Source organism: Peromyscus californicus, unplaced genomic scaffold (genome assembly GCF_007827085.1).
Source record: "Peromyscus californicus insignis strain IS unplaced genomic scaffold, ASM782708v3 Scaffold_7__1_contigs__length_154581171, whole genome shotgun sequence".
Classification (NCBI taxonomy): Eukaryota; Metazoa; Chordata; class Mammalia; order Rodentia; family Cricetidae; genus Peromyscus; species Peromyscus californicus.
Window position 1 is genome coordinate 81,071,926 of NW_026294595.1, and position 26,324 is coordinate 81,098,249.

At 38.8% G+C, this 26,324-nt stretch overlaps 1 protein-coding gene across 6 annotated transcripts in view; it reads left to right on the forward strand.

Moving 5' to 3' along the window:
• Positions 1–26,324, forward strand: part of Immp1l (inner mitochondrial membrane peptidase subunit 1) — a 61,141-nt gene that overhangs the window by 34,581 nt on the left and 236 nt on the right. For all 6 annotated transcript variants that reach the window (XM_052722394.1, XM_052722393.1, XM_052722395.1 and 3 more), the window contains 3 exons: positions 864–952; positions 4,728–4,854; positions 25,364–25,474. In XM_052722394.1, coding sequence (XP_052578354.1) covers positions 864–952; positions 4,728–4,854; positions 25,364–25,474 — 327 coding nt within the window. The remainder of the gene's footprint in view (positions 1–863; positions 953–4,727; positions 4,855–25,363; positions 25,475–26,324) is intronic.

Genomic DNA, 26,324 nt, shown 5'->3' on the forward strand with positions numbered 1-26,324 from the left:
CTGACAGTTTTATTTGGGGGGGGGGACACTGTTGTTTCTATATTTGTTTTACCCTAAAAGATTGTTATTATAATAACCCTTATTTGAGCTGAAGTGAAGGATATAAATGTATTTAGCTAATACTCCTTCCATTAAGTCTTGACAATGACATTAGTACTTCTAGAAGTAGCAAACCTAAACTTCATTGTTATTTATTATTTTATTTAAATGTTCCATTATTTTTCCCTAAGTAGAAAGTTTTGAGTAAAAGGTTGGATTTAGAGATAAAGTGATAGAGTAGATGAAGACTGTGTTGTTTTTATTAAGTGGCAATCAGTATTCCAGAATTAGGCATATATCAAGATTGTTCTTTTCAGGCATACAGACATGGATATCTTTAGAGTACATTTTATTGTGTTGGTGGTTTTCAGTAGATAATATAAGCTACAGCCCCATCATACTGAGAAAGCATTTTCTTGGACAAGGATATCAATTCTTATAGAATGAATGTTGCTTTTAAAAATTGCCACAATGGGCACTAAGTGATGTTTGAGAAAACCAAAGAAGTCCATCATTCATGCAACAAATACATAACAAGCATTAACATTATGCTAAGTACTCTTCTTGATGATGGAAACTTACGTAGCTGGGAAACTGAGACAAAGTCCAGTCCTCCAGTGGAATTTAGTGTTCTCTAGGGTAGCCAAAAATTAGAAGCAGAGACATGTTACTTTGTGTGTATCTTATAAAGTACCAGCAAACAATTATAATATTGTCTGTTTACAGAAAGAATATTTACCCAATTCCTTTTCTTTTAAGCCTGCCCAAATGATTTCTGTTAAATTTAAAGAGACTTGAACTCAGAAGATTACCTTTCTTTTCAGTGTTCTGGACCATCAATGGAACCCACAATTCAAAATTCAGATATTGTCTTTGCAGAAAATCTTAGCCGACATTTTTATGCTATCCAAAGGTAAATTTCTATCAAGACATAACTATAGTGACAGATATATATATATATATAAAGTGTGTTTTTCTGTAATTTCTAAATGTTTTAATAGTCAACATGTACAGTGTCTGTGGTCATGGTGTCTTTTCCCTTATCATCCAGAGCAGTTAGCAGATGTGAAAGTCTTGTTCTCTTTATAGGTTCCTGAAGTGTTTTAAGGCAGGAGCAAGGGCCTCATGGACTGTATTGCTCACCACATCAGAGTTCTAGTTGTTTTGTACTTTGATTGACGACTGTCCTGTTTCTTCTTTGTACAGAGACATAGTAACTATTCAATGATTTGTAGGTTATGGCTTTGTGTTGTGCCTGAGATTGAAGAATTTGGTCTAATGTGGTTCTCCAGATTGATTAATTATTAAGTTGAGTAACTACTTGGCAAATACTGTTTGTTACTAAATTTTCCAAAACCCTATTCCAAATAGTGGCTCAAAACCTTGTGCTACTGTTTATCTCAAGGGACACTATGAGTTTGAGTTCCTTTTGAATGGATATCAAATATTAGTAACTTAGTATATTTTCTAAACTGTACCTCTCTAAACATTTTTATAGAATTAGAAAAGTCTGTGCCAGCTTTTATCTCATTAGCCTCCACACAATTCCCACTAGTGGTATTTGGGGTATAAAAGAGGGTTAGGCACTTGTTCCTTTGTTGTAGCCCATTTCCCATTATGGAAAAATAAAGAACAGTGTAGGGCTGTTCTTTCCTTTGACTGCACTGTTGCCTGCTCTTGATGCTGTTTACAAAACTCTTCGTCAAGCTGAATGGCTTACTAGGGTCCCAAGGAAGGTGTTCACATCTTTTACCTGTGATAACTTCAAGAAACATACTTGTAGATTTGGAATTGTAAATTAAAACTTACACAAAAGGCTTACTTACCTCCGTTTGCTTTTTGACTTTTACCAAAATAGCCCAGTGACTGACCTTCACTATAGCTTGAAGACAAGCTGCTGCTGAATGCCAGTGACATGATAACTCTTAAATGTCCTTAATAGTGTGCTGGGTGGCTGTTAAATAAATATTGCTGTGCTGTTTTATTTAAAATACTCTTAGCAATCAGGTGAGTAATATAAATAAGTACATTCAGGAAATTAAGGTTCTTTGAAGATTTCATTTAGTGCTCCATTTATTCTGGAGTCTCATTAGTGTGTCATGTACTTAGAATCTGGAATTAATGAGAAACCGGCAAAACTTTTAGAACAAGCTAGTTCTAATACTGCTACTTTGGGAATATTACTACTGCCTTATTCTGTTTGCTGCAGCTTAGAACTGAGACTTCAATGGCCTGAACTTCTGACCCTTATTGATGGCTCCTTATTTAGAAGGGGAGAGCAGACTTCTCTTTTATGTAAGAATAAAAGTCTGCACATGTGGTATCTAAAGTACACAGGTCTCTTTGCCTCTCCCTTCAGGGATTCCTCTTACTTGAGACAATCAATCTCCTATTACTAATTCTTTTTTTTTTTTTTTTTTTTTTTTTTTTTTTTTTTTTTTTTGGTTTTTCGAGACAGGGTTTCTCTGTGTAGCTTTGCGCCTTTCCTGGAATTCACTTGGTAGCCCAGGCTGGCCTCGAACTCACAGAGATCCGCCTGGCTCTGCCTCCCGAGTGCTGGGATTAAAGGCGTGCGCCACCACCGCCCGGCCTATTACTAATTCTTGCAACAAATAGCTAATGGGCATTGACTTTATAAGGTATGATGTACACTATAGCAGTGATACAATGAGTGAGGCATCGAATTTGAGCAGCTCACCATTTAGTAGGCAGAAAGGATGTTTATGACTATTTTTAATTTTAATAATTCATTTTTGGAATTTTGAGATATGGTAGCCTATGCTAGCCTAAAACTTACATCTAGTCCAGACTGGTTTCATGCTTGTAGTGATCCTCCTGCCTCAGCCTCCCAAGTTCTGGGAATCACAAAGCACCACATCAAAATAACTATAGTGGGAAAGGAAATTTCAAGTTCTGGTTCTGTTATTTAGTGGGTTTTAAAAGTCCTTTTAAAGGAGACAAGAGTTCAAGGAGTATCTTTTTAGATGCAGACTTTGTTTTAAGGGTGATAGTGATTGTTGTATCAAGTAACATAAGCTGCATAAGCACCCTTGAAAATGATTTCTTTCAAAGACACACTAGATTGGTTTTCATAGCTCAGAAATCTTTGCAAAATTTTTCATGTGAACAGTTCCACTGATGTTTCAAAAGAAAACAATGCTTTTTTGGTCCAATTATAGAACTGAATGGCTTGATACCATTCAGCTTTAGAAAGAAAGGCCTCATGGTGTAGTTTTTGTCAATACTAATTTCTGTGTTGCCGGTAAAATTCTGGTAAAGTGGTGCCCTTCATTCTTTTACATAAAAATCTTCCTATGAATTCCTCCTTGATTTTAGCTGTTAGGGAAAATTTTGTCTTACCTTCCCTTAAACCTAATTTTAGTTGTGGTAACTAATTAATCTTATCTTTTGTCCTTTTCTTGTTGCTGGGACCAAACCTGGGGCCACCTGTATTCCAGACACGCCACTCTATTATTGAGCAATATCCACAACCTTCTTACTTTGGGGTGGGGGCTGTCAAAATGCTTAGAAGTGGTTGAATGCTTAGAGTATAGCAGTATTCTTGTTTCTTTATTCTTTTTTCTATTTTAGTTTATTGGGACAAAGTCTTGTCTTGTAGCCCAGATTCACCTTCACCTGACTACATAGTCCAAGTTGGGCTTGAACTTCCCTTAGCTTCTCAAATGCTGGGATAATAGGTGTGCTTTGTCTTGGCTAGCCCAATGATTAGGTTTTTGAATTATAAGCTTCCCTTTATTATTATTATGGATTTTTATGATATTTTGGAATTTGTATCTTTCGTTATAAATAACATCAAAGTATATAAACTATATCTGGAATCACATACAATTAGTAAATATGTCAAATATTAAAAAATGTTAGCACAATTCATATATTCCTTGTGTTATACACAAAAAACCCTTACATTCTCTTTGGTTGGGAGAGGTATGCAGGTATGGATGTTTTGAAACATAGTTTATGTAACAGTGATCGGCTTTGAATTTGCTTTGTAGTTTATATTAGCCTCCAAATTATAATTCTTCCCTTATTTATTTTTGGGATTACAGGCATGCACCACCATGTCAGGAATAAAACCTTTATTTATTCATTTATTTTTCTCTTCCCATGTAGAATATTACTTCTTACGTGACTCAGGCCTTCTATAAGTAGCAAGAACTAATATTACTTTTACATATTTGAAATCATATCCTACTTTATAGTATATGTTTGCTTAGCTTTTAGTGTTTTATTTGGTTGTGTCTAATTTTCCCTCAAATGTAAGTCTATACTATAAATTATGACTTAAATATAACTTACATAGTGTTATTCTATAATTTTTGAACTTTTAAGAAATAGATGACATTTCTTTATTTTTAGTGCTCTAGAGTCAACTACTAATAGCTTTCGTTTGTAATTATTTGGACACAGAAATAACACATAGTGGATATAATTCTTACGAGATTATTATAAACTATCAGTAATTTTATATGGAATTTTTATGACTCCAATTAGGTTCTGACCCTAAATTCAGTTAAAATGGTTTCCAAACATGATTTATGTATGGCAGGGTCAATGTATAATAGGATAAAAGGTGTGTATTTCTTTAAGTTGCTTTATAAAATTGTTAAAGCAGTCCTATGTATGTGTGTAATAATGCTGATACTTCTTTTCCTTTTTTCCCCCTTCAGAGGTGACATTGTAATTGCAAAAAGCCCAAGTGATCCAAAATCAAATATTTGTAAAAGAGTAATTGGTTTGGAAGGAGACAAAATCCTCACCACCAGTCCATCAGATATCTTTAAAAGCCGTAGTTATGTAAGTAATATATCAATTATGTCATTCTTTGATATTATGGTTGATTAATATTAACTGAATACACTGAGAAAACAAAATGATCTTTCAGAATGTTTGTATTGGGCTGGAGAGATGGCTCAGTGGTTAAGGACACACACTGTTCTAGAGGACCCAAATTTGAGCCCCAGCATCCAAATCAGGTTACTCATAACCACCGATAACTCCAGTTCCAGGAGGATCCAACATCTCTGTCCTTTTCAGACACAGGCATTCACATGCACATACTCATACACCCACACATATACACATTGTAAGTAAGTGTTGCAACTCTGGTGGACAGGTATCCTGACTGCTGGGGAAGTCAGACTATACTGGAGCTGCTAGGACAGCTCTGGTGGCTGGAGCTGCAATGGGACAGCTCAGCGCTGGAGGGAAAGGTGTCCTGACTGTTCGGGGGTCAAGCTATACCTGGAGCTGGGGTGCAGTGTGGGATGGTCTCCCCACAGGATATAGCAATCCTGCTCCTCTCCTGGAGAGCCCCTACAACTGAGCTTTGCTCAGCTTCCTTAAGGGGGCTTCCCAGCAGAGCTCTGCTTCTTCTCTCAAGCCCAAGCTGTTGCTTCTTTTGCTTCACTCTGCTAAAGGTGAAACCCCTGCCGAAATGTAGCAGTCTCCTCAGACTCCTGTGAAAAGGTCTTACTTTTTCTGCTCCACCTTGCTCAGTCCCCTAAGGGACATCTCAGCTAAGTTCTTCTGTTCAGCTCTGCCTTGCTCAGTTACCCCTAAGGGAACATCTCTGCCAGGTTTATTCTGCTGAGTCCCCTAAGGGACATCTTAGCAAGATTCTTCTTCTCTGTGCTAGTGAATGAAGATCTTCACCCAAGACTCCTTTGAGAAAAAGATTTATTTGGGAAGGAGTCCTAGAGAGTGGTTGCCTCTACCACAGTGGGAAAGGACAAAACAGGCAGGATGGTTTATATAGTGTTTCTTAGGGGTGGAGTTTCTCCAGGGAGAAGATTTTCTGTTCAGGGCTTGGTTAGTTTTTCCTGTCCAGGGATTAGTTAGTTTCTTTGGTCAGAGGCAGAGATGGCTCTGATTTCAGAGCCAAGCTGTGTTTCTTTCACTGGCCTTTTTTCGCTTTTTGGCTCTTATTCTAAGGCCAGGGCATATTTTTCACTGGCTCTGGTTCTAGGGACCAAGTGTGTTTCTTTGGCACTGGTTTCAGAGTCAGGGAATGTTTCTTTGGTTCTGGCTTCAGTGATAAAGTGTTTCTTTCACTGGCTTTTGTCCCAGATACAGGCTGTGTTTCTTTTACTGGTTCTGGGTTTCAGGGTCAGGGTGGGTTTCTTTACCTGGCCCCTTTTCCCTACACATAATTAAAAATAATAACTTTTAAATGTTTATATTAGCATATATTAATTGTATGTTTTACAGTGGGTCTCATTGTGATCTCTTCATACATGTATATGATACACTTTGATGATCTTCATCCCCCATTACTCCCTCCATTCCAGCTAATCTACCTTTTCTTGCCTTTGAGTTTCCCTTCTACTTTCCTGTTTGTTGTTGGTAGTGGTAATCCAATGAATTTCATAGGGTTTCTTATAAGAGCACAAGTAGGTGAGAAGTTATTTTCTCCCAGTGGCTACCAATAGAGAAACTGTCTTTTCCCACCACTGCTTCATGAACCATTAGCTACCAATAGCTCTTCAGGCAGGATTGAGCCTTATGAAATCCTCCCCACTTCACGACAGGGTATAAATGAACCCAGTTTTGAGCAGGTCTCATCAGGTAATCATAGCTTTTGTGAGTTCAAGAGTGAATAGCCATTTGATATCCAGAAACCAGTGTCCCATAGCACTCTACCTCATCTTCTGGCTCTTATATTCTTGCTGCCTATTGTATGATACTTTCTTTGTGTTCTCACAAATAAAGCTTGCCTGGAGATCAGAGGGTGGAGCTAGCAACTAGTTAACCATAGAGGCCAAGCATTGGTGGCACACACCTTTAATCCCAGCGCTTTGGAGAAGGAAGCAGGAAGATCAGGAGTTCAAGGCCACCCTGGGCTACCTGAGATTGACCCAGTCTAAAAGAGAAACAGAGCTGACCGGTGGTGGTGCACTCCTTTAATCCCAGCACTGGGGAGGTGGAGACAGGAATATAAAGCGGATGGGGACAGGATCTTGTCCCCATTCTGTCTGAAGATTCATAGAGGTAAAAAAGTTTCTAGTGGCTGCTGCTCTGTTGCTCTGCTTCTCCAGTCTTTGAGCTTTCACCCTAATATCTGACTCCAGTTTTTTATTTAATAAGACTAATTAGGATCATGCGTCCTCTCTATTCTGTGATATTTCCTGAGTCTTGGAGGAGGGGATGGTGTAGATGTCTCGTTTATGGTTGAACATTTGACATTTGCTTATCCTCAATGCTTTGACCAGCTGTGACTTTCTCCAGTAACTGGTCATCACCAAGAAAAAAGCATCTCTGATCAGAGCTGACAGTTCTAACATATGGGCATGTCCTAGTTAGTGTTCCTATTGATGTGATAAAACACCATGATCAAAAGCAACTTGGGAAGAAAGGTTTTATTTCAGCTTACAATTCCCAGGTCAGATGCCATCACTGAGGGAAGTCAGGGAGAAACGTGGAGGCATGAACTGAAGCAGAGTGAAGGAACATGAAGGAACACTGCTTACTGGCTTGCTTCTAATGGATTGCTCACCCTGCTTAATTATTTAGGACTACCTGCCCAGGGTTGGCACTGCCCACAGTGAACTGGGCCCTTCCACATTAATCATTCAAGAAAATGCCTAGTAGACTTGCCTATAGAGTCTTAAAGAGGCATTCTCTCTCAATTGAGTGACCTCCATCTTGTGTTAAGTTGACATAAAACTAACCAACATAGGGCATAGGCATAGGCATAATTATTTGGAGGGCAAACAAACAAACATTTTAGAGGTAATCGAAATGGACATATCATGCCCGTTTAGCCATGACCTTCTAAGTCACGGGCTTTTGATCAGGTTGGCAGCAACTGAGGTGAATTCTGTCCTGCAGAACTGACCTCAAATCCAGGTAGAAAGCAGTTGGCTGCCTCCACAACAGACTTGCCATGAGTATTCCAGTGGGCACATCGTGCTTGGCCAGTCAGCAATGTTGTAGGGAAAGAATCTTTCTTTGTATTTTGAATTTAGAAAAAATAATTTCATCAAGTAGAGTTTAAGTATATCAAAAACATCCTTCCCTGATATTTCACATATTTTAGTTCTTTCTAAAATCCTATAGAATCACCTCAATTTGAAGTGAAACTGTATCCTTACATAGTATTAAAGTGTCTGGAGATACTCATTACATAAGAAATACTAGTACTATATAGCAGCATATGTTAAAAATCCTTATGTCAGATACCACCTTCACTAGTGGCCAAGGTGAACCTTCATCTGTATCAAGACATACTGATATAATGTAGATCAAAACACAAAGAAGGGCATCTGACTTTTTGACACTCTTATCAAACAATAACAACAAAGCAACTTAATTCTAATCAAGAAAAAACATCAAAATGTGAATTGAGATCATTCTAGGATACAGTTGACTAGTGCATCTCAAAAATGTCATCACAGGTGTGGTGGCACATGTACGTGATCCCAGCACTGGAGAGGCTGAACAGGAGAGTCTCTAGTCTGAGTTCATTGTGACCCTGAAACTACATAGCTAGACTCTGCCTTACAGTAGTCGGAAGGGGTGACAGGTCAAGGTCATATGAAACCAAGAACAACTGAGAAACTTTGAGATGAGAGGGGTTGAGGAGACAGATGGCTAAGAACAGCATAATGTCTTTTGTCTCCTGGGCAACTTGAAATGAATGATAAACGGCGCTGGTGGTGGCGCTGGTTACTGCGAAAAGGTCGTGAGTCACGAGCCATGGCTGCCTAGTAGCAGAGAACTTTATTGGGGGGGGGGCGGTACAAGAGAACCAGACATGGGAAAGGAGCACGTACGTGCGGTGAGAGGGAAGATTGTGGGGAAGAGAAAGAGCAGAACAGAGAGAGAGGGTGGGGTCTGAGTCACAGTTCTTAAGATGCAGATGGACTTACAGAGCCACGGCACGCATGCGCAGATTGTGTGACACACTGCACCACATGATCACCAGCACACACTAATGATGTAAGAGGAAAGACCCTTTGTTTAACTCCTGAACTGCATGTGTGGTCATGCAGCTGGAGTGAGGGTGGAATTCTAACACAACTAGGCTGCCAAGAATGCTCGGGTTTGCAATCCTGCTGACTCGGCCTTCTAGGAAGCTGGGATTACAGGCATGGATCCTTGCTTTAGAAAGTTCTTCCTTTTATTAAGAAAGTGTAGCAAAATCAAATGAAGTCTTAGCTTAGTCTTTTTAACTCTTTAAACATTTATGATAGAAATTGCATCTAATCAACTTCTCTCCACATGCAATAAAGTGCACAAGGGGTAAAATTGAAGAATGACAAGCAGATGTACTGTGCTGGTTCTTCCCCCAAGTCATACGGCTGTTATTACACAGCTTAGGAGAAAAGATATGATGGCCTCATTCTTTACTCAGCATATACTCTGCTTTGATAACTAGAGCTTAATTTTCTACTTTAAATTTCATGTGTTGCTATCAAATTATACAATTGTCATGTCTGTTCAAACCAGCTTTACCTCTATTCATCCTTTATGTAAGCTAATAATTGAAGTTCATCTTCATCATTGTTCCTTCATTTTGAACCATGATAGCTTGATTACGCTATTGAGAGAGCTTGCCCAATAGTCTATTAATCCATTATTTACCATTGATAGTGGAGTCTGGCTCAGCCATGTAAAGGATTTTTGACATATATTGCTATAGATCTAGACACGGAGTAATTGTTAGCTGATAGGGATGATGTGAAGATGATAGCCTGGTGTCAGGTAATTCGTTTTTCTGCTGTGGCTTTCTTTATGAACATTGTATCCTTTTATTCTTCAAAACTGTCAATATGTCATATGCTTTTATCCTCACATGACTATTCTCATACCATGAGGTTTTCTAGTGATATCTAAGTTGTTTTAGCAAAAGTATCTACCTCAGATCAGAAAGAGTTTTGTCAAGAGACAGAACAAAAAAGGCATCCTTATTATGTTCATAAATACTTCAATTTATGTATGCTGGTTTCTTTGTTAGTCACTAGAATATGAATATCAGGGCTAAAAGGTTTAGATCAAAAATCCCTGTTCTAAATAATCAGAGGAGACAACCAGAGGATTATAAAATGCGAAGTTTTTGAATATTCTACTTAAGGAAAATGTTTATCAAATTTTTATATGTCCAATGAATGAGCAAGTTAGAGGGCATTTCTTTTCCAAGAGTATTCCATTGACTTTGGTGTTTCTAAGTGCAGGGTACACAACTGAAATAATGTGGTAACGTTTATTCTGCATTTACTTAGTATTGCTGAAACTCTTTAGAAGGACAAATTTATTTAGCCACTACAATTGCAACCCAATTAAGTAGGTAGCAGCAATATTCGTCTGATAGAAAAACTATGGCAATTAAATAGGTAGTGGTAGTATTTGTCTGATAGGAAAACTATACAGTGGGGAGTTAAATAGATCACCTATTTCTGACAGGAGTTGTGTTTCAAACACTAGGAGCTTGACTCAAGATATATACTCCCTCCCAAGTCATTACACTTCTCAGAATAGGCTCTACTTACCTATTATTTCAACTCCTATCTTCGTAAATTCTTCTTTTTCTTAAATGTATGTATCTATGCTGTTTAAAAAAGGAAAAGAAATTATTTATGATTAGGAACAGTATTGGTTCTTTAAGAGAAGCTAAGTTTTTTTGTTTGTTTGTTTGTTTTTAGAGTTTATTTTTATTTTTTACTTATGTGTCTATGTGTGATTGTGTGTTGTGTGCATAAGGGCCCTAGAGGAGGCCAGAAGGAGTTGGGTCCCCTGGACGTAGAGTTATAAGTGCTTGTGAGTTGCTTGTTGTGGGTGCTGGGTACCAAACTAGATCCTTTTTAAGAGCAGAAAGCACTCTTAACCACGGAGCCATCTTTCCAGCCCCAGAAGCCAGTATTTTTTAGGGTTTTCTCCTTTTCAGGTTTTCCAGGCTCAAGAATTGCACAGTTATTACAGACCCACTAGAGCAAGTATGTTTCATTGATCAAGTGATTTGTAACAAAAATTCATACATGTTTTAGAATACTCTGAAAACATACCTCAAACTGCTTGTGAAGTCTGCCCCTCTAGAGTATTGTTTCCTTTTGGGCTATCTTGGGAGTACACTAGTGCTGTATTTTATGGAGTAGCTTTCTTCATTTTACCTATGCATTCTTTTAGGAAAATCATTTATAAGATGTCAGTGAAACTGTACAGTGTTTTCAGTTGGCGGCAAAAACATTTATTCTATTATGTTGGTGATTCAGATAGCAAAACATCAAATTGTCACTGGAGCCTAGAATATACTATGTGGCATACAAGAGAAGTAGTATTGTTTGTAAGTTTGGCAAAAATTGACCTAAGCAAATCCTTGGTTAAATTATATGGACCCATTTTATTTTAGAGTTCTAAAGGACTACTGAACTTTCTAGCTAGGGTATGCATTTATTTTTGAGAAAGGGTCTCTGGTGACTCAGCATAGCCTACCATAGCAGAAGCTGGCCAGGAATTCCTGTTCTTCCTGCCTTTGCTTATAGATTTTTATCAAATACAACCTCATTTCTGAACTCAAGAATCTTGTTTATTTAATATCTCCACATTAATAAGTAGTGATCATCTCAAACTTAGTATTTCCAAAACTAAAAATCTTTAGTTTTTGGCCCAACAGGTACCTCCCTCTACATCTCAGCGGTAGTAACCATCCTATTTTTCTGTGAGTCTTAAAGTTTGGACTCATCTTTGAGTCTTCTTCTTTCACCCTACTGTCAAATCCATTAGAAAGTTGTGGTATAACTTCTAAGAATAATCAGGTTCAAGTTGTGTCTTGACACTGTCACTGCTATTGTGCCCATGCAAGACAAGCTGACCTTTGCTGCTGTTGCTGTTGCAGTGATTTCTGAACTGCCATCTTTAAAACTCTTTCCATGTTCTTTCTTTTCTACTCCTTCATGGGATATTCCCCAGACAGTAGCTGAATCGATCCTTTTAGCTGCTGAATCCTTTTAAGAGCAGCTGTCATCCCTCTGCTCAAAGACCCTCAGGTTCCCTTTCTTGATAAAATTGATTGGCCTTAGCAATGCCTACAAAGCCCACCAGTTCTTCCCCTGCTGCCTTTCTTGTAATTAAAGTTTTATTGGAACATAGTGATACTCATTCATTTATATATTGTCTGTGTTTACCTTTACCGGAATAGTAGAGTTGAGTAGTTAACAGAGACCATATTGTGCAACCTCAACTATTTACTCTCCAACTCTTTTTTTTGTTTGTTTGTTTGTTTGTTGTTTTTTCTCGAGACAGGGTTTCCTCTGTGTAGTTTTGGTGCCTGTCCTGGATCTCACTCTGTAGACCAGACTGTCCTCAAACTCACAGAGATCCGCCTGGCTCTGCCTCCTGAGTGCTGGGAACAAAGACCTCCCCCAGCTGCTCTCCCAACTCTTAACGGAAGTTTGCTGGTGCCTACTCTAGATACAGGTTTTAATGTCAGAGAACTCTTGATTGTTGCTGATTGTTCAGTATGCATCTATAATTTGAGATCTGTTAGCTAATATCAGAATCCTTGGGTTTTTTTGTTTTTGTTTTTGTTTTTGTTTTTCTTTTTAAGACAGGGTCTCACTAAGCATGGTGGCTCATGCATATAAACTCTGCATTTCAGAGGTAGAAGCATGAAGTTGAAGGTCATCCTTGGCCATATATGGAGTTCAAGGCCAGCTTGGAATACATGAGACCCTTTCTCAAAAACCAAACAGTAATAACAACCCCCCCTCACTCCTCCAAAGACAGGGGCTCATATAGCCTCAGCTGGTATTGAACTTGTTTTGTAGCCAAGGTTAGTCTCAAAACTCCTGATTCTCCTGCCAACACATCCTGTCTTAGTTAGGGTTTCTATTGCTGTAAAGAGATACCATGACCATGACAACCCTTACAAAGGAAAACATTTAATGGAATGGCTTACAGTTTCAGAATTTCAGTCCATTATCATCATGGTGGGACATGGTGGCATGCAAGCAGACACGGTGCTGTAGAAGAAGCTGAGAGTTTTACATCTTGATTGCAGGCAACAGGAAGTGTTCTATCTCATAGGGCATGGCTTGAGCATATATGAGACCTCAGAGTCCACCTCCACAGTTACACACTTCCTCCAAAAAGGCTATACCTCCTAATAATGCCACTCCCTTTGGGGGCTGTTTTCTTTTCAACTACCACATTCCACTCTCTGGCCCCCAAAGGCTTATAGCCATTTCATAATGCAAACAGAAATACATTCAATCCAACTTCAAAGTCCCATAGTCTATAACAGTCTCAAACTTATTTAAAAGTCTAAAGTTCAAAGTCTCCTCTGAGATTCATGTCATCTCTTAACTGTAATCCCCTGTGTAAAGTCAAAATCAATAAGCAGATCCCATACTTCTAACATTTAATGTCACAGGATATACATTACCATACCAACACATAGCGAAGACAACATAGTGGGGAAATACTGAACCAAAGCAAGACTGAAAAACCAGCTCTGCAAACTCCAAACTCTGCATCTCCATGTCTGGTGTCAAAATGCTCTTCATATCTCCCACTCCTTTTAGCTTTGATGATTACTACATCATGCTTCTTTCTCTTGGGCTGGCTCAATTCCTGTTGGCAGCTTTCTTTGGCAGGTATCCCACAGTTCTAGCGTCTCCAACATCTTGGGGTCTTCAAGGCAATCTAGGCTTCACCTTCGCAGCTTTATGCAGTGGCCTCTCTAGGCCTCCATTCAGTGACACTCCTGGCACATGCCTGGCCTCAGCAACTTTGGAGGAATATTCCATAATCCCTTTTCTTCTATTCTTACAGCCAGAACCACATGGCCAAAACTGTCAAGTTCTGCTGCTTACTGGGGCTGGAACATGGCCCCCTCGTTCAATTACATCTTCACCAGCATTCTGTTTTCAGTAGTTTTCTTCACTGCCTAAGCTTGACCATCCTGGAACTTGCTCTGTAGACCAGGCTGGCCTCAAGCTCAGAGATCTGCTAGCCTTTGCATTCTGAGTGCCAGAACTAAAGACGTGCACCACCGCCATAACTGGCTCTAAATTTTTCTTTAATTCCTTTTCACAAGTTGGAAACTTAGCTGGGTGGGATCTTGCCCAGAGGTCACCACTCCCTTTCTTCCATTTCTTAATCTTTTTATCTCCTTGAACATAGAACTTGGTTCTATTTTACTTTTTGGTGTTCCTTTTCTTCTTAAATTTTACATATTGTAATTTACCCTGCTCTGCTTCCTCCTTTTCATTATAAATCTTCATTAGATTATCACTAATAACCACACAACAGAGTCTATACTACGCTGTTTTGAGATTTCCTCTGCCAATGGAATTAATTCAAAACTCTTCACGTTAGCCTCAGGTAAACTGTTTGGACAAGGTAAAAAAAAAAAAGCTGTCACATTCTTTACCAAAACATCACAAGACCAATCTCTCGGCCATATACTAAAATTGTTATCTTCTGAAAACCTCTTGATCCGGGCACCCACATTTCAAATTATTCTCAGCACCACTGTCTTCCATGCTCCTACTAGTATAGCCCATTAAGCGGCACTTAAAGCATTCCACTGCTTTCCTAACCCAAAGTACCAAAGTCCAAATTCCTCTAAACAAAAACATTGTCAGGTCTGTCACAGCAATACCCCACTCCTGATAACAACTTATATCTTAGGGTTTCTATTGCTGTGAAAAGACATCATGACCATGACAACTCGGGTTGCTTACAGTTCCACAGGTTGAGTCCATTATCATCATGGTGGGACATGGTGGCATGAAGGTGGACATGGTGGCATGAAGGCACATGTGGTGCTATAGAAAGAACTGAGAATTTTACATCTTGATATGCAGGCAACAGGAAGTGGTCTGTCTTACTGGGTATAGCTGAGCACATGTGAGACCTCAAAGCCTGCCCCACAGTGACACACTTCCTCCAACAAGGCCACACCTTCCTATAGTGCCACTCCCTTTTGGGGCCATTTTCTTTTAAACCATCACACATCCTAAGTATAAGGGTTTTAAAAAAGTACCCCCACAGCTGGATATTTTCAAAATGCTTGAAGGCTGGAAAAATGTATGCATTGAGTAGATCTGTGTTCTGATTCTTTTAACTTCCAACCTAGTGGTATTATTATTATTATTATTATTATTATTATTATTATTATTATCATTATTAGTTTCTATTATAGAAATAGATGATACAGCTTTCAGAAGTGTAGCTTTTCTTATAGCTCACAACATCATGTTACCATTAATCTTGGCTTGGTCGAATCTTCATAAAACACTTAAAAGCTGGGCTACTCAACTCTATACTTAACCACCTCACAGAATGGCAGGTGGAAGTTGAGATTATTAGAATTCCTTTTACTGTGTGCCAGAACAAAGTGCTGATTAAATGTTGGCCTAACTAACTCAATTTGGATTGACTTGTAAGGGTAAACACACCAAAGTTCACATGGCTCTGAATTGAGAAACATTTTTTTATTCATTCACTTATTTAATGTCTGAGTATTGAACTTGGTTTAAATTACTTATAAAGAGATGGTGAAATTGAATTCTGTATGACCTATGTGGTCTCATTTTGAAGGAAGGTTTGATGCCTTAGAAAGGCTATTGTGGATGTTACCTGTGGTTTGTAAACTTGTCCTTTAACTCTAAACTTCTGCTTTCTAGTAGTTCATTGTAAAACTATTCATTCTTTTCACATCTTTAAAAATATTATATTTAGTGTGTGTGTGTGTGTGTGTGTGTGTGTGGGTGTGTGTGTGTGGGTGTGGGTGTGTGGGTGTGTAGGTCAAAGGACAGCTTGTAGGAGTCAGTTCTCTCATTCCACCACCTGAGTTCTGGGGATGGAATTCAGCCCAGCAACAGGTGCCTGGTATCTTCTCAGAATCTATCTTGCAGCCCTCATTTTTAAATCTTTCAAACAAAGCTTCTACTTCTCAACCATAGTGTTTACCTTACATATATTTACAGAAACGTCAGTACATTTCTGAGATTGTGGCCTAGAGAGCTTTTGCTGCTGTTCAGAAAAAAAGTTTAAATATTTTTTGTGCTTTCACACTTAGTTTAAGGTTATCAAAAATAAAAACAAAAACAAACCCAAACAGTCAACACCTTTTGGTTGTCTTTGATACTATAGATTCCAGTATTGTACACAGAAGGTAAATCCCCACCAAATTGTTTGAGTATGGAGGTTCAATAAGGAATATAATGTTGCCAGTATCTTTCTTTATCAAATTTAGGACATGTTAATAATATCATTTTTGTTACTGGGAGAAATAGAAAAAGTTCTGTATTTCAGAAAAACGAATTAAATGTATGAGGACTTGGTGGGATCATTTAGGACCTGAAAATGTAACCACACAGCAGGAAGAAAGCTGCTTTATGGTACACTAGGAAATATTTAAATCAAACTAACTGACAACCTGAAAAATAGCCTACTAATTAGACAGCATTGGAAATTGGCCACTTTATATAGTTCACATTAATAGTCTTTTCATGTAGATTGTGTGTTTAGGGTACAGTTGAAAACCCTGAATTTCCTAATGCTATTTTTCTGTTTGTTTAAGTGTCATTTACCCTTTACTAAAAGTCACAACCATCTGGCTGGTCTTGTATTGCCAGTTGTATTATAAACAGAAAAAGTCCTTCTGTGTTAGGAGAGGAATCATCAGATGAAAGGGCTTGTTTATTATAACTTGCTGATACACTAAGTCCTATGTCATTTAGATAGAAGGACTACCTAATAATGTCACTTACTACACTATATCTAAGCAAGGGACTTGCTTTTTTGCAAACGCAAGTAATAAAAGCTGTACTACACATCCATTTCTCAGCAACAGTTCCAGGTAATCAATCATAGCATGTTACTAATGCTTTAATTGCAGCTGTTATGGAGGTGTATGTTTACTCTTTTGCTAAAGTGAAATTCACTACGGAGATGATGTGGCTCTTTCATCCTATAGCTAACACAGTTCAGAAGATAAGTATCACTAATAGTTTACTAGTCTGAAGTGTTTTCACTTAGATATTAACAGTAAAGAATCATCTTTTATGCCTCTCCATTTCAGTGTTTCTGGTGCCTTCTCTGAACACTTTCAGAATAGTTGGAATTTAGTTTGCTAACATACTGTTTTAGAACTTCGATTTATAGTACTATTCTTATATATCTAAAAATGTTTGTGAAGATCAGCATTTGTGTTTGAAGACTAGAAAGCTGTTCCGACATGAATGCATTTTGATCACTAGGAGTATTTCATGATTCCTGGTTAGATAGTAGTAATACCATTGGTGAAAATCTAGAGAGACCTAGTCCAGTACAGTGATATGTTTATTTCAGTGTGTAAGTTACCTTATAGTTCTGTACTTTAGAGTTGCCTAAATGTAATTGAGAAGAAATAAAAAAGACTTAAAATTGTAACACCACTGTTCTGTAGACGTTCTGAACCCCATTCCAAACTCTGTTGTAATTAAAGAGGAATATTTCACCTATCAGATGGTCTCCTAATATCTGCTTGGGAAAAGTAATGGCAGTTGCCAAGGCAGAACAGGTTCAAATATCTTGGAAGAAGCAAATAATAAAGTTCTTCCCTGCCACCTTGAAAAGTCAAAATTTGACAGATTACATATAGTCCCTGTGACACACTTAATCTTAGCCTATAAAAGTATTCTCAGTATATTAAACTATTTTTTTTACCTAAAATACGAATGGCTAAAGAGAATAACATAAAAATAAATATTCATGTTTTAAGGTGGTTGTACATAGTAAATTAGCAAGAAAATATTGGTATTATTACATGTCACTGTCCTGGCTACCTAGATAGGTGAGTGGATTTTTCTCCTATTCCTTTAGAGAGTCTACTGGAGAACAACATATCACTTCATGTGACACAGTAGTGCTTGTATTATTACCAAACATGCACACAAAGCCAACAGGGCAAGGCAAACAAGTAAAATAAAAGAAAATAGAGCTATAAATGAATAATTTAGACATCTCAGATAGAACTGAAAATTCTCATCTGCTTTCTGTATATTGTATTACAAACCTCTAAAATCGGTCTATGTCATCTGAAGCAACTTGGAATTTGACCTGATTTCCCTTTATAAAGAAAGTTAGAGTCACTCTGGGACCATATACTGAAAAGGACTTCTAGCCCTAAACCAATATTGGTGCCTGCCTTAATGAGGCTGCCTATGGAGCAGCCAGGTCACGGAACTTAGAAGAGAGGACAGAAGTGGGGAATGAGAGAGAAGACTTCTAAACTAGCCTTCATGAGACAGCTGGGAGTAAGAATCGAGCATTATACTTGGGGTAACTGCCAAAAGTAAGTTCCTGGGGGACGATATGGGCATTGTGATCGAGATGACAATGAGCAGACACTCCTTGTCTTTCTCAAGCAGGAATAACACAATGGAGACTTATCAGAAGACAGTTTGGAATGGGAGTTCCTGGAGGTGGGAAACCAGCTAATAAGCTGCAAATGAGGTCTAACTGAGTTAGTAACATGGAGAATGAGAAGAAGTAACAGTATCACAGAGGGATGGAGAGAATACCTAGATAAGATTGGCGGAGGGGGGGTGCGCAGGGAAGACAAAGGGCTTTAAAATGATATCCAAGTTATTCACTTTAGCGAAGGGTTAAAGAGCCCTGTGGGTGGAGGGGCTAACTTCAGAATTAGAGAGAAGATACATTGATTTTGCACAAATTTAAGAATTTATTAAAGCTTCAAAGATAGGAAAAGAATGTAAGCCAGAGGCTAGGGAAGCGTGCTGTGAAGTGCTAGCTTTGGATGTAGTGTGACTGCTGCACTCAATCTGAAGCAGCTGTGGTTGTCTTCATGAGACCTATGCAAAAGCAAGCCAGCCAAACTCCTGGCATAGGCGGCTACATGACCTCCAGACCCCATGCCGTACTGAGCAGTTATTGGCAGTTGGCAGCTGCTGGGAAAAGGAGAATAATTCTTTTGTGAAAGTGTGGTCACTTGAGGTTTCCTGTGCTCCAGTGGATGCCCCAAACCTATGCAGATATGGAAAAACACATTGGACTTAGTGAGTTATAGGGGGGGGGGGGGACGGGAAGGACATGAAGTCAGAAGAAGGATGTATTTGGGGAGTTGGAAAGAGGGAAATGGGGGTGGATATGATCATATTTCATTGTCTACATGAATATTATCAAGAATAAAGAAAACAATAATTTACTAATAATCCTAAGATACATTTGTCTAGATAAAATAATAAGTTTTGTCTAGTTTGTTTTCATGTTCTCACAGTCAACACAGTATCTTAATGCTCCCAATCCTGTAACATCAACCTTAGTTTTTAAAGACCTTCATTAGTGTACTCTGTTTTGTAAATCATCATAAAAACTGTCTTTTGATACTCGTGTTGGCAGTAACCAACAGCTGTCTAATTGGATTGAAGCCCCACTCAACAAGAGGGGATCATTCCTGGTACGAGAAACCTAGGCAACTACCTGGGCCTAGTGATGTCATGGACTTTAGATGAGAGCCTACTACTGCCTCTCTCCTACCAGCATAGATTCCTAACCACATTCTAAGTTATCCTATACCCACAAAGAACTGTAGCTACCACTCCTTATCGAAAAAGCTGCTCTTTACAGCAAATGGAGCCATTACAGAAAAACACAACTAGATTCAATGCAGAGATCAAGGGGTCATAGGGAGCCAAACTCCACCAGATACATCTACAACACAGCTCCTTCACCCTGAGGCTTGGGAAACATTGAAGAAGAGGAGGCAGAAAGAGTATAAGAGCCAGAAGACCAGGAAGTCTGCTGTGAGACTGTGTCTCCTAGAAATGGTTGCATAAACAAAACCTAAACAGTGACAATATCAATAGAATTGCTAACATGGAAAGGGGAAAATCTCATAAGAACGTTCCAATGTGGACAGTCTAGGATGTTCAGTCCTAGACAAAAAACCAGAGGTAACTAATGACTTCTGAGAAAGGGAGAACTAGCCCAAAGATGATCCCCTTTGATTGATTATCTAATAAAAGTGGTCAGCCCTGAAATCATATACACGCGAACATCAAAAATGCATCAGGTTGTATTTATGTGTTTGTGCATCTTTATACATGTAACAATAATAAAGAAAAAGAGTCCATCAATTTGAAAGGGATTAGAAGAGAAGAAAGGGAAGGGGGAGGTGATACAATTTTATTTTAATTAAAAATAAATATGATAGATTTTTTTTAAAACTATTATTTGAGACAGGTGTGGTGGCACATATCTGTAACTTGGGAAGCTGAGGCAGGAACAATGTCAGTTTGACGCTAGTATGGGCTACGGAGTGAAACTGCCTCAAAACACAACAATAAAATGTCATTTATTCCCATAATTCTCATAACTTGCAATTTTGTATCCACAAAACTTTCATTCTAAGTAATTTGAAGGATTTCTTAGAGTTGTGCTTTGATGACTGAGACACAAGTGGAAGTGTCTATCAAAAACAAGCATGCAAAATGTCTTGGTAAATGATGCCTAAGGAATGTCACTACAACAGACCTACATATCTACTCTTAATCATTTCTACTTTGGAGAATGGACTTTTCCCTACTGGTGGCCTTCGGTTTCCAATATAAATTTGTTTCCTACCCAAACCCTCCCGTGAAATAGTTATGCCTACTCAAGCACAATGGGAGCCTGAAAAGAGTGACACAAATTCATCTGCAACAATAAACTCTTACCAAATGAGCTTGGGGTTTGGAAAGAACTGGGTGGAACGACAGGGGTACAACTAGGTCGAAATGGTCAGCAGTTAAGAGCACTGGCTGCTCTTGCAAAGGACCTGGGTTCAGTTCCTAGCATCCACATGGTAGTTCACAACCATCTGAAACACCCTTTCCGGGGAACCCAGTGCTGTCTTCTGAACTCTACAGGCACCAGCACGCATCCAGTACACATACATACAGGAAGGCAAAACAAAATAAATCCAAATTTAAAAAATTCTTTTTTTTAAAGAATACAGCTTCCAGGTATGACGGTGCATACCTAGTTTGAGGCCAGCCTGACTATAGTTAGTTCCAGGCCAGCTAAGGCTATCTAGAGAGACTCTGTCTCACCCCCCCCCCCAACACTGAAAAGCACCTAAAATCAGAAACATATTTGCATGTCTATTTTTTACAGTGTGCATCTGATTTGCCAACTATCTAAATGCTTTTTGAAAGGACAAGAAACTCACTATTTAGCTGTATTCTCCTAACTCTGAAATGCCCTGTATTGTATTAAGTTTTGTCGGTTTTTGAATTTCAGTTTTTGAGACAGTGCTTCACTGTAGTTCAGGCTAGCCTGGAACTCAGTTTGTGACCTGGCCTAGCTTAGAACCTGTGGCAGTCCTTCGTCCTCCCATGTGCCAGGAGGTGATTGACACCATGCCCACCTGGAATAGTATAACTAGTAAATCACTTCGTTTCTGTATAGAAGGCCTAACATGGCTGCATTTTTGATACATAAGTCACAATTAAGCAGCAGAATACACTTTAGTTACATAGTGGTGTAAATATTTGACTCAACACTGATAAAAATTGTATGGCTAATAATTGTTAGAATTAAAGACATCTTACATTCGTCATGTGGAGGTTTTTTTTGTTTTTTTTTTCCGGGTAAGGAATTAAGCATTATATTTCCTTAGATACAAAATGGATATTTAAAAACAGTTGCTGAAAATGAAATGCTTTTGAGACTAAAGTGCCCTTGCTGTATCACCCTCATTTCCTTTTGCTAAAAAGAAACAGAAAGGCCTAATCTGAATGCTTTTGTAAAGTGTGTGTTTCCTGTATATCACAGAAGAAAAAATAGTGCAAAAAAAGAATTCCTAAAGGATCACTTCTGTTCTTGCCTTCGTGTTTTTAATGCACTGATTAGAAGAGCCATAAGCCATAGATAAGGCCAATGCATAACAACGCTATTGCTTGTAAATCATAAGATCTGTAGTAAATAAGGGGTTAACTTAAAAACAACCATTTCTTAGGATTTTTTGTTCTTGAAACCTTTGGAAAGTCAACATACAATATCTTACTTTTTAGTCAAAAAAATTTTAAAACTAGTGTTCTTTGCTTAATCAAATAAATGAGTGACTACAATTTAGTAGATGTGTTATTTGATATTTTAAGCTCTCATCAGATTTCACTTGAATCATGAAAGGTACCACCTGTGGCTTGCTTTGCAAAGCTGCCTCTGATAAATGGACACCCGCAGACCAGGAGGCAATTACATTGGTCGCTTGTACTAAAAAGGAGGTACTTCACCAGACTTGAGCAAGTATAGCTGAGAATGCAGGCTGGCTCCTCTTTCACAGCCCCGATTAGCTTTTGTCATGGCTCAGAAGTAAGTATGGCAGACTTACTTCTCAAAAGTCTCAAAAGAAAAGTAACCCGACTTAGAAAATATTCATTATGGGAAACAACACAATCCAATGGAATTCAGAATTTGTGAAGCATTGTTTATTAGAATCTTTTCTAGCCCTAGTTATAAGGCTATCTATCATAGGCTTTAAAACATAAATATATATTACTCTGCTATCTTTCCCTGTTCATACTTTAGGATTGTTGTAAACTTCTTTCTCATGTTGTTTGATGCAATTGTAGTTTTTATTTGTACTCTTCAAAGCAACAGAGATCTGTTGTATGGGTTGGAGGCTAGCCTGCTCTCACTGTAGTACCAGAGACCAAAAACTTAAAAAACATCCATAAAGCTGTCCCTGACTTGCATCATTACAGCATTCCCCTTTGAACAGTGTCAGGCTGAGGGCTGAAGAAACGGCTCAGTGGCTAAGAACTCACAATGGCCTGTCACTCCAGCTCCAAACGATCTGATGGCCCGTTCTGGTCTCTATGAGCACCTGTATGCATATGTACATTCTAACATGCAGACCAAAACATGTACATACACAAACATTAAAAATAAATCTTTAAAAGTATCAGGCAGCTGGGCATGGTGATGCACATCTTTGATCCCAGCACTTAGGAGGCAGAGACAGGGAAATCTCTTTTGATTCTGGCATCAGCCTGTTCTACAGTAGTGAATTCTAGTCCATCCAAGGCTGCATAGTGAGACCCCATCTCAATAAACAAACAAATAAAAAAACCAAAAACAGAGCCGGGCGGTGGTGGCGCACGCCTTTAATCCCAGCACTCGGGAGGCAGAGCCAGGCGGATCTCTGTGAGTTCGAGGCCAACCTGGACTACCAAGTGAGTTCCAGGACAGGCGCAAAGCTACACAGAGAAACCCTGTCTCAAAAAACCAAAAACAAATTAATAAAGTTAAACTGGGCATGATGGTGGATGTTGCACACCTGTAATTCTAGCACTTTGAAGGTTGAAGGAGGGCATTGTGAGTTCAAGGACAGCCTGGGATACATAGTGAGATAGTACTCAGAAAAAAAAAAAGTACAAGTATCACCAAAAAAAAGTAAAGCAGTTTAAGATACACATGCACGCATGTATGTGTGTGTGTGTGTATATTAGATTTCTAGGTAATATATGCTATTATAAAAATATAATAATTGAGACACAGAGAACAACAGCTTTATACTTTTTTTTTTTTTTTTTTGGTTTTTCGAGACAGGGTTTCTCTGTAGCTTTGCGCCTCTCCTGGAACTCACTTGGTAGCCCAGGCTGGCCTCGAACTCACAGAGATCCGCCTGGCTCTGCCTCCCGAGTGCTGGGATTAAAGGCGTGCACCACCACCGCCCGGCAGTACTCCAAGCAAGATTGGTATTATATAACACATGTCCTAAAAACTCAGAGCATTTGGCATAGGCATGCAAACAGGGGAAGCCACATAGAAGGTGGAATGTAAATGCCATGGGTCCTTACCTGGGTAGAGATCTCCCAAGATTGTTAGTATATTACCCTATTTGTGAAGCATCTTCCTTTTGTTCTTACTGGTGTCCCTTATTCATTCAATATAGCACCTGTTTTTTAGGGTTCGGGAACATATTTTGAGAAACTAGAAATATAATTACAAGAGCTCTTTCTCTTGCATCTTCTCCGAAAGTAAAACTTGAGAATGTGGTAGGTAGACTGGGCTTTGCCAGCTGCAGTGTTCCTGTTGCCCGTGACTTCAGATACACTTGCTTTTCTACTGACCATCTTACCCGTCCCTGCCTAGCAGCCAGTTCATGGTATAGGTAGGCACTGGACGTGTTGTCAGCTCTAGGAGCTGAAACTAGTTCCTCTAATCGTTTCACATATCCCAGAAATATAATCTTACGAAAATAAACTTAAAATTTAAATGCTTTTAAGAATATACAAAAAGAAAATTGTGATACAAAACAATCGAACTATAGTGTGTCCTATTAAGCTGTACCAAAAATAATGCAATCTTTCCAAGAGATTGTTTTGTCTGGTCAGTGAATCAACTTTTCTTGCATAACAAAAACTGTAAAATAAAAACATTAAAGGGTGGTGTACAGACTACTGCCACAAAGCACCTTCCGTTTATATTAAATGAATGTTAGTGGGGGAATGTCTCATATAGGAGGAATGCATTTTTGAAAAGTATCGCCTTCTTAAAAGGATTGTAATTGAGTAAACACTTTAAACTTTTTACCAGTTAATACACAGGAGTTATCTTTTCATCTAGTAGAAGGTCACTGTCATTAATTTGCAACTGTGGTTTTATAATAGGTCCTCCTGGTTCTTGATGGTCATTATCAACATATAAGGCAGTGACGATATGGCCTGTACAAAGGCAGGACAGGGGTCTTAATTAGAACTCTGACAAGCCCACTGCAGTAAAATGATGAGATTATCCGTAATTGATGTCACAATCCATTACCACTTAGTTCATCATGAGCGTTCTAATAGGTCTGGCCTTGGAACTGGCCCCAGGATGTTGCTGACTGGCTGCCCTGCTTATGCTGTTATTACAACAGGAGGGCACATTTTCAGTCAGCAGCCTAATGACCTCTTTTGAAGTCTATTAAATTAATGACACTGCCACACTGTTTGGATTTCTTACAGCCTTAGTTTGGGGTTTCTACAAATTAATGTTTGGGAACCATATAATAAAGGGATCTTTAAAAAGTGTGGAAACCTTTGATATTTAGTTAGTAAGAAATGAAAACAAAAATAGCAATTCTTGTGACACGTATAAAGGAAGATTTTAGGGCATATGCTCTACTTCCAAATGAAGTCTTTCTTTCACATACTGGTTGTGTAGCCCAGGCTAGCTTTGCGTTCATGATCCCCTGCCTCAGTCTCCTGAGTGTGAGGATTCTAGGTGTACACCACAGTGCTGGGCCTTTAAGGATGTATTTTTAGTGACAGTCCTCTGTTGAGGTTTTCTTTTTTTTAAAGGACTTGCTTGTCTTTACTAATCCCAGGTGCCAACAGGTCATGTTTGGTTAGAAGGTGACAACTTAGAGAATTCTACAGACTCCAGGTACTATGGACCTATTCCATATGGACTAATACGAGGGCGGATCTTCTTTAAGGTATGCTTCAGTGCCTAAAATGCCAGTGTTACTCTCATTGGGGGGTGCTTCTCTCAAGTTGACTTAACTGTTGCAGTGACTAATTTGATGAACATTGTACCTTTACTTAAGAGCTATAGACAAAATATTATCCTCTCCCTTTTCTGCTCCTATGGGGAAGAACAGAAATTTGTGTAATTCAGACTCAACTAATGGTCGCCTAGGGAGCCTTTGAGTTTACAGAAATCAACCTGTCATGTGTGACTTTTACAGCCATAGTCATACCCTGGCATTTCAGCAAGCATTTCTACAACAGCAGCCCAGGCTCAGTCTACTTGGAATGCAGGCAGACCTAGTCAAATCCAGCAAGCCATAGGCAGGCATATGGCTGTAGGGAATGTACAAGCCTTGGATGACATTGTCATCTTCATTGGTTCTTCCATTACTGGTTGATATAATTTTGTTCTGAGACAGTCTCACTCTGTAGTCCAGGCTGGCCTTAAACTCTCCACCCTCCTGTCTCTGTCTCCTAAGTGTCAGTATCATGGGTGTGGATTACAGGTGTGCATCACCACACCTGCTCCCCTTCATCAAAAGGCATAAGAAGAAAAACTCATGAGTACTTAGGGCAACTGTGTAATGTTCAGGATTCTTTATACTGAAACAGCAACTAAGTATCAAGTACCATAGACTGGTAGTGTGACTTATTTTAGGATGGTAAAAGAAGACAGGTCTTCACAAATATATATTGATATCCTAAACCTACATGGTTTCTGGTATTCTGTTTGAACGCCCCAGGCTGAACACATAAGCTTATTTCAGAAGAACTGATGAAGAGAGTGCACTGCATTATCTAACAGACAATGATCTG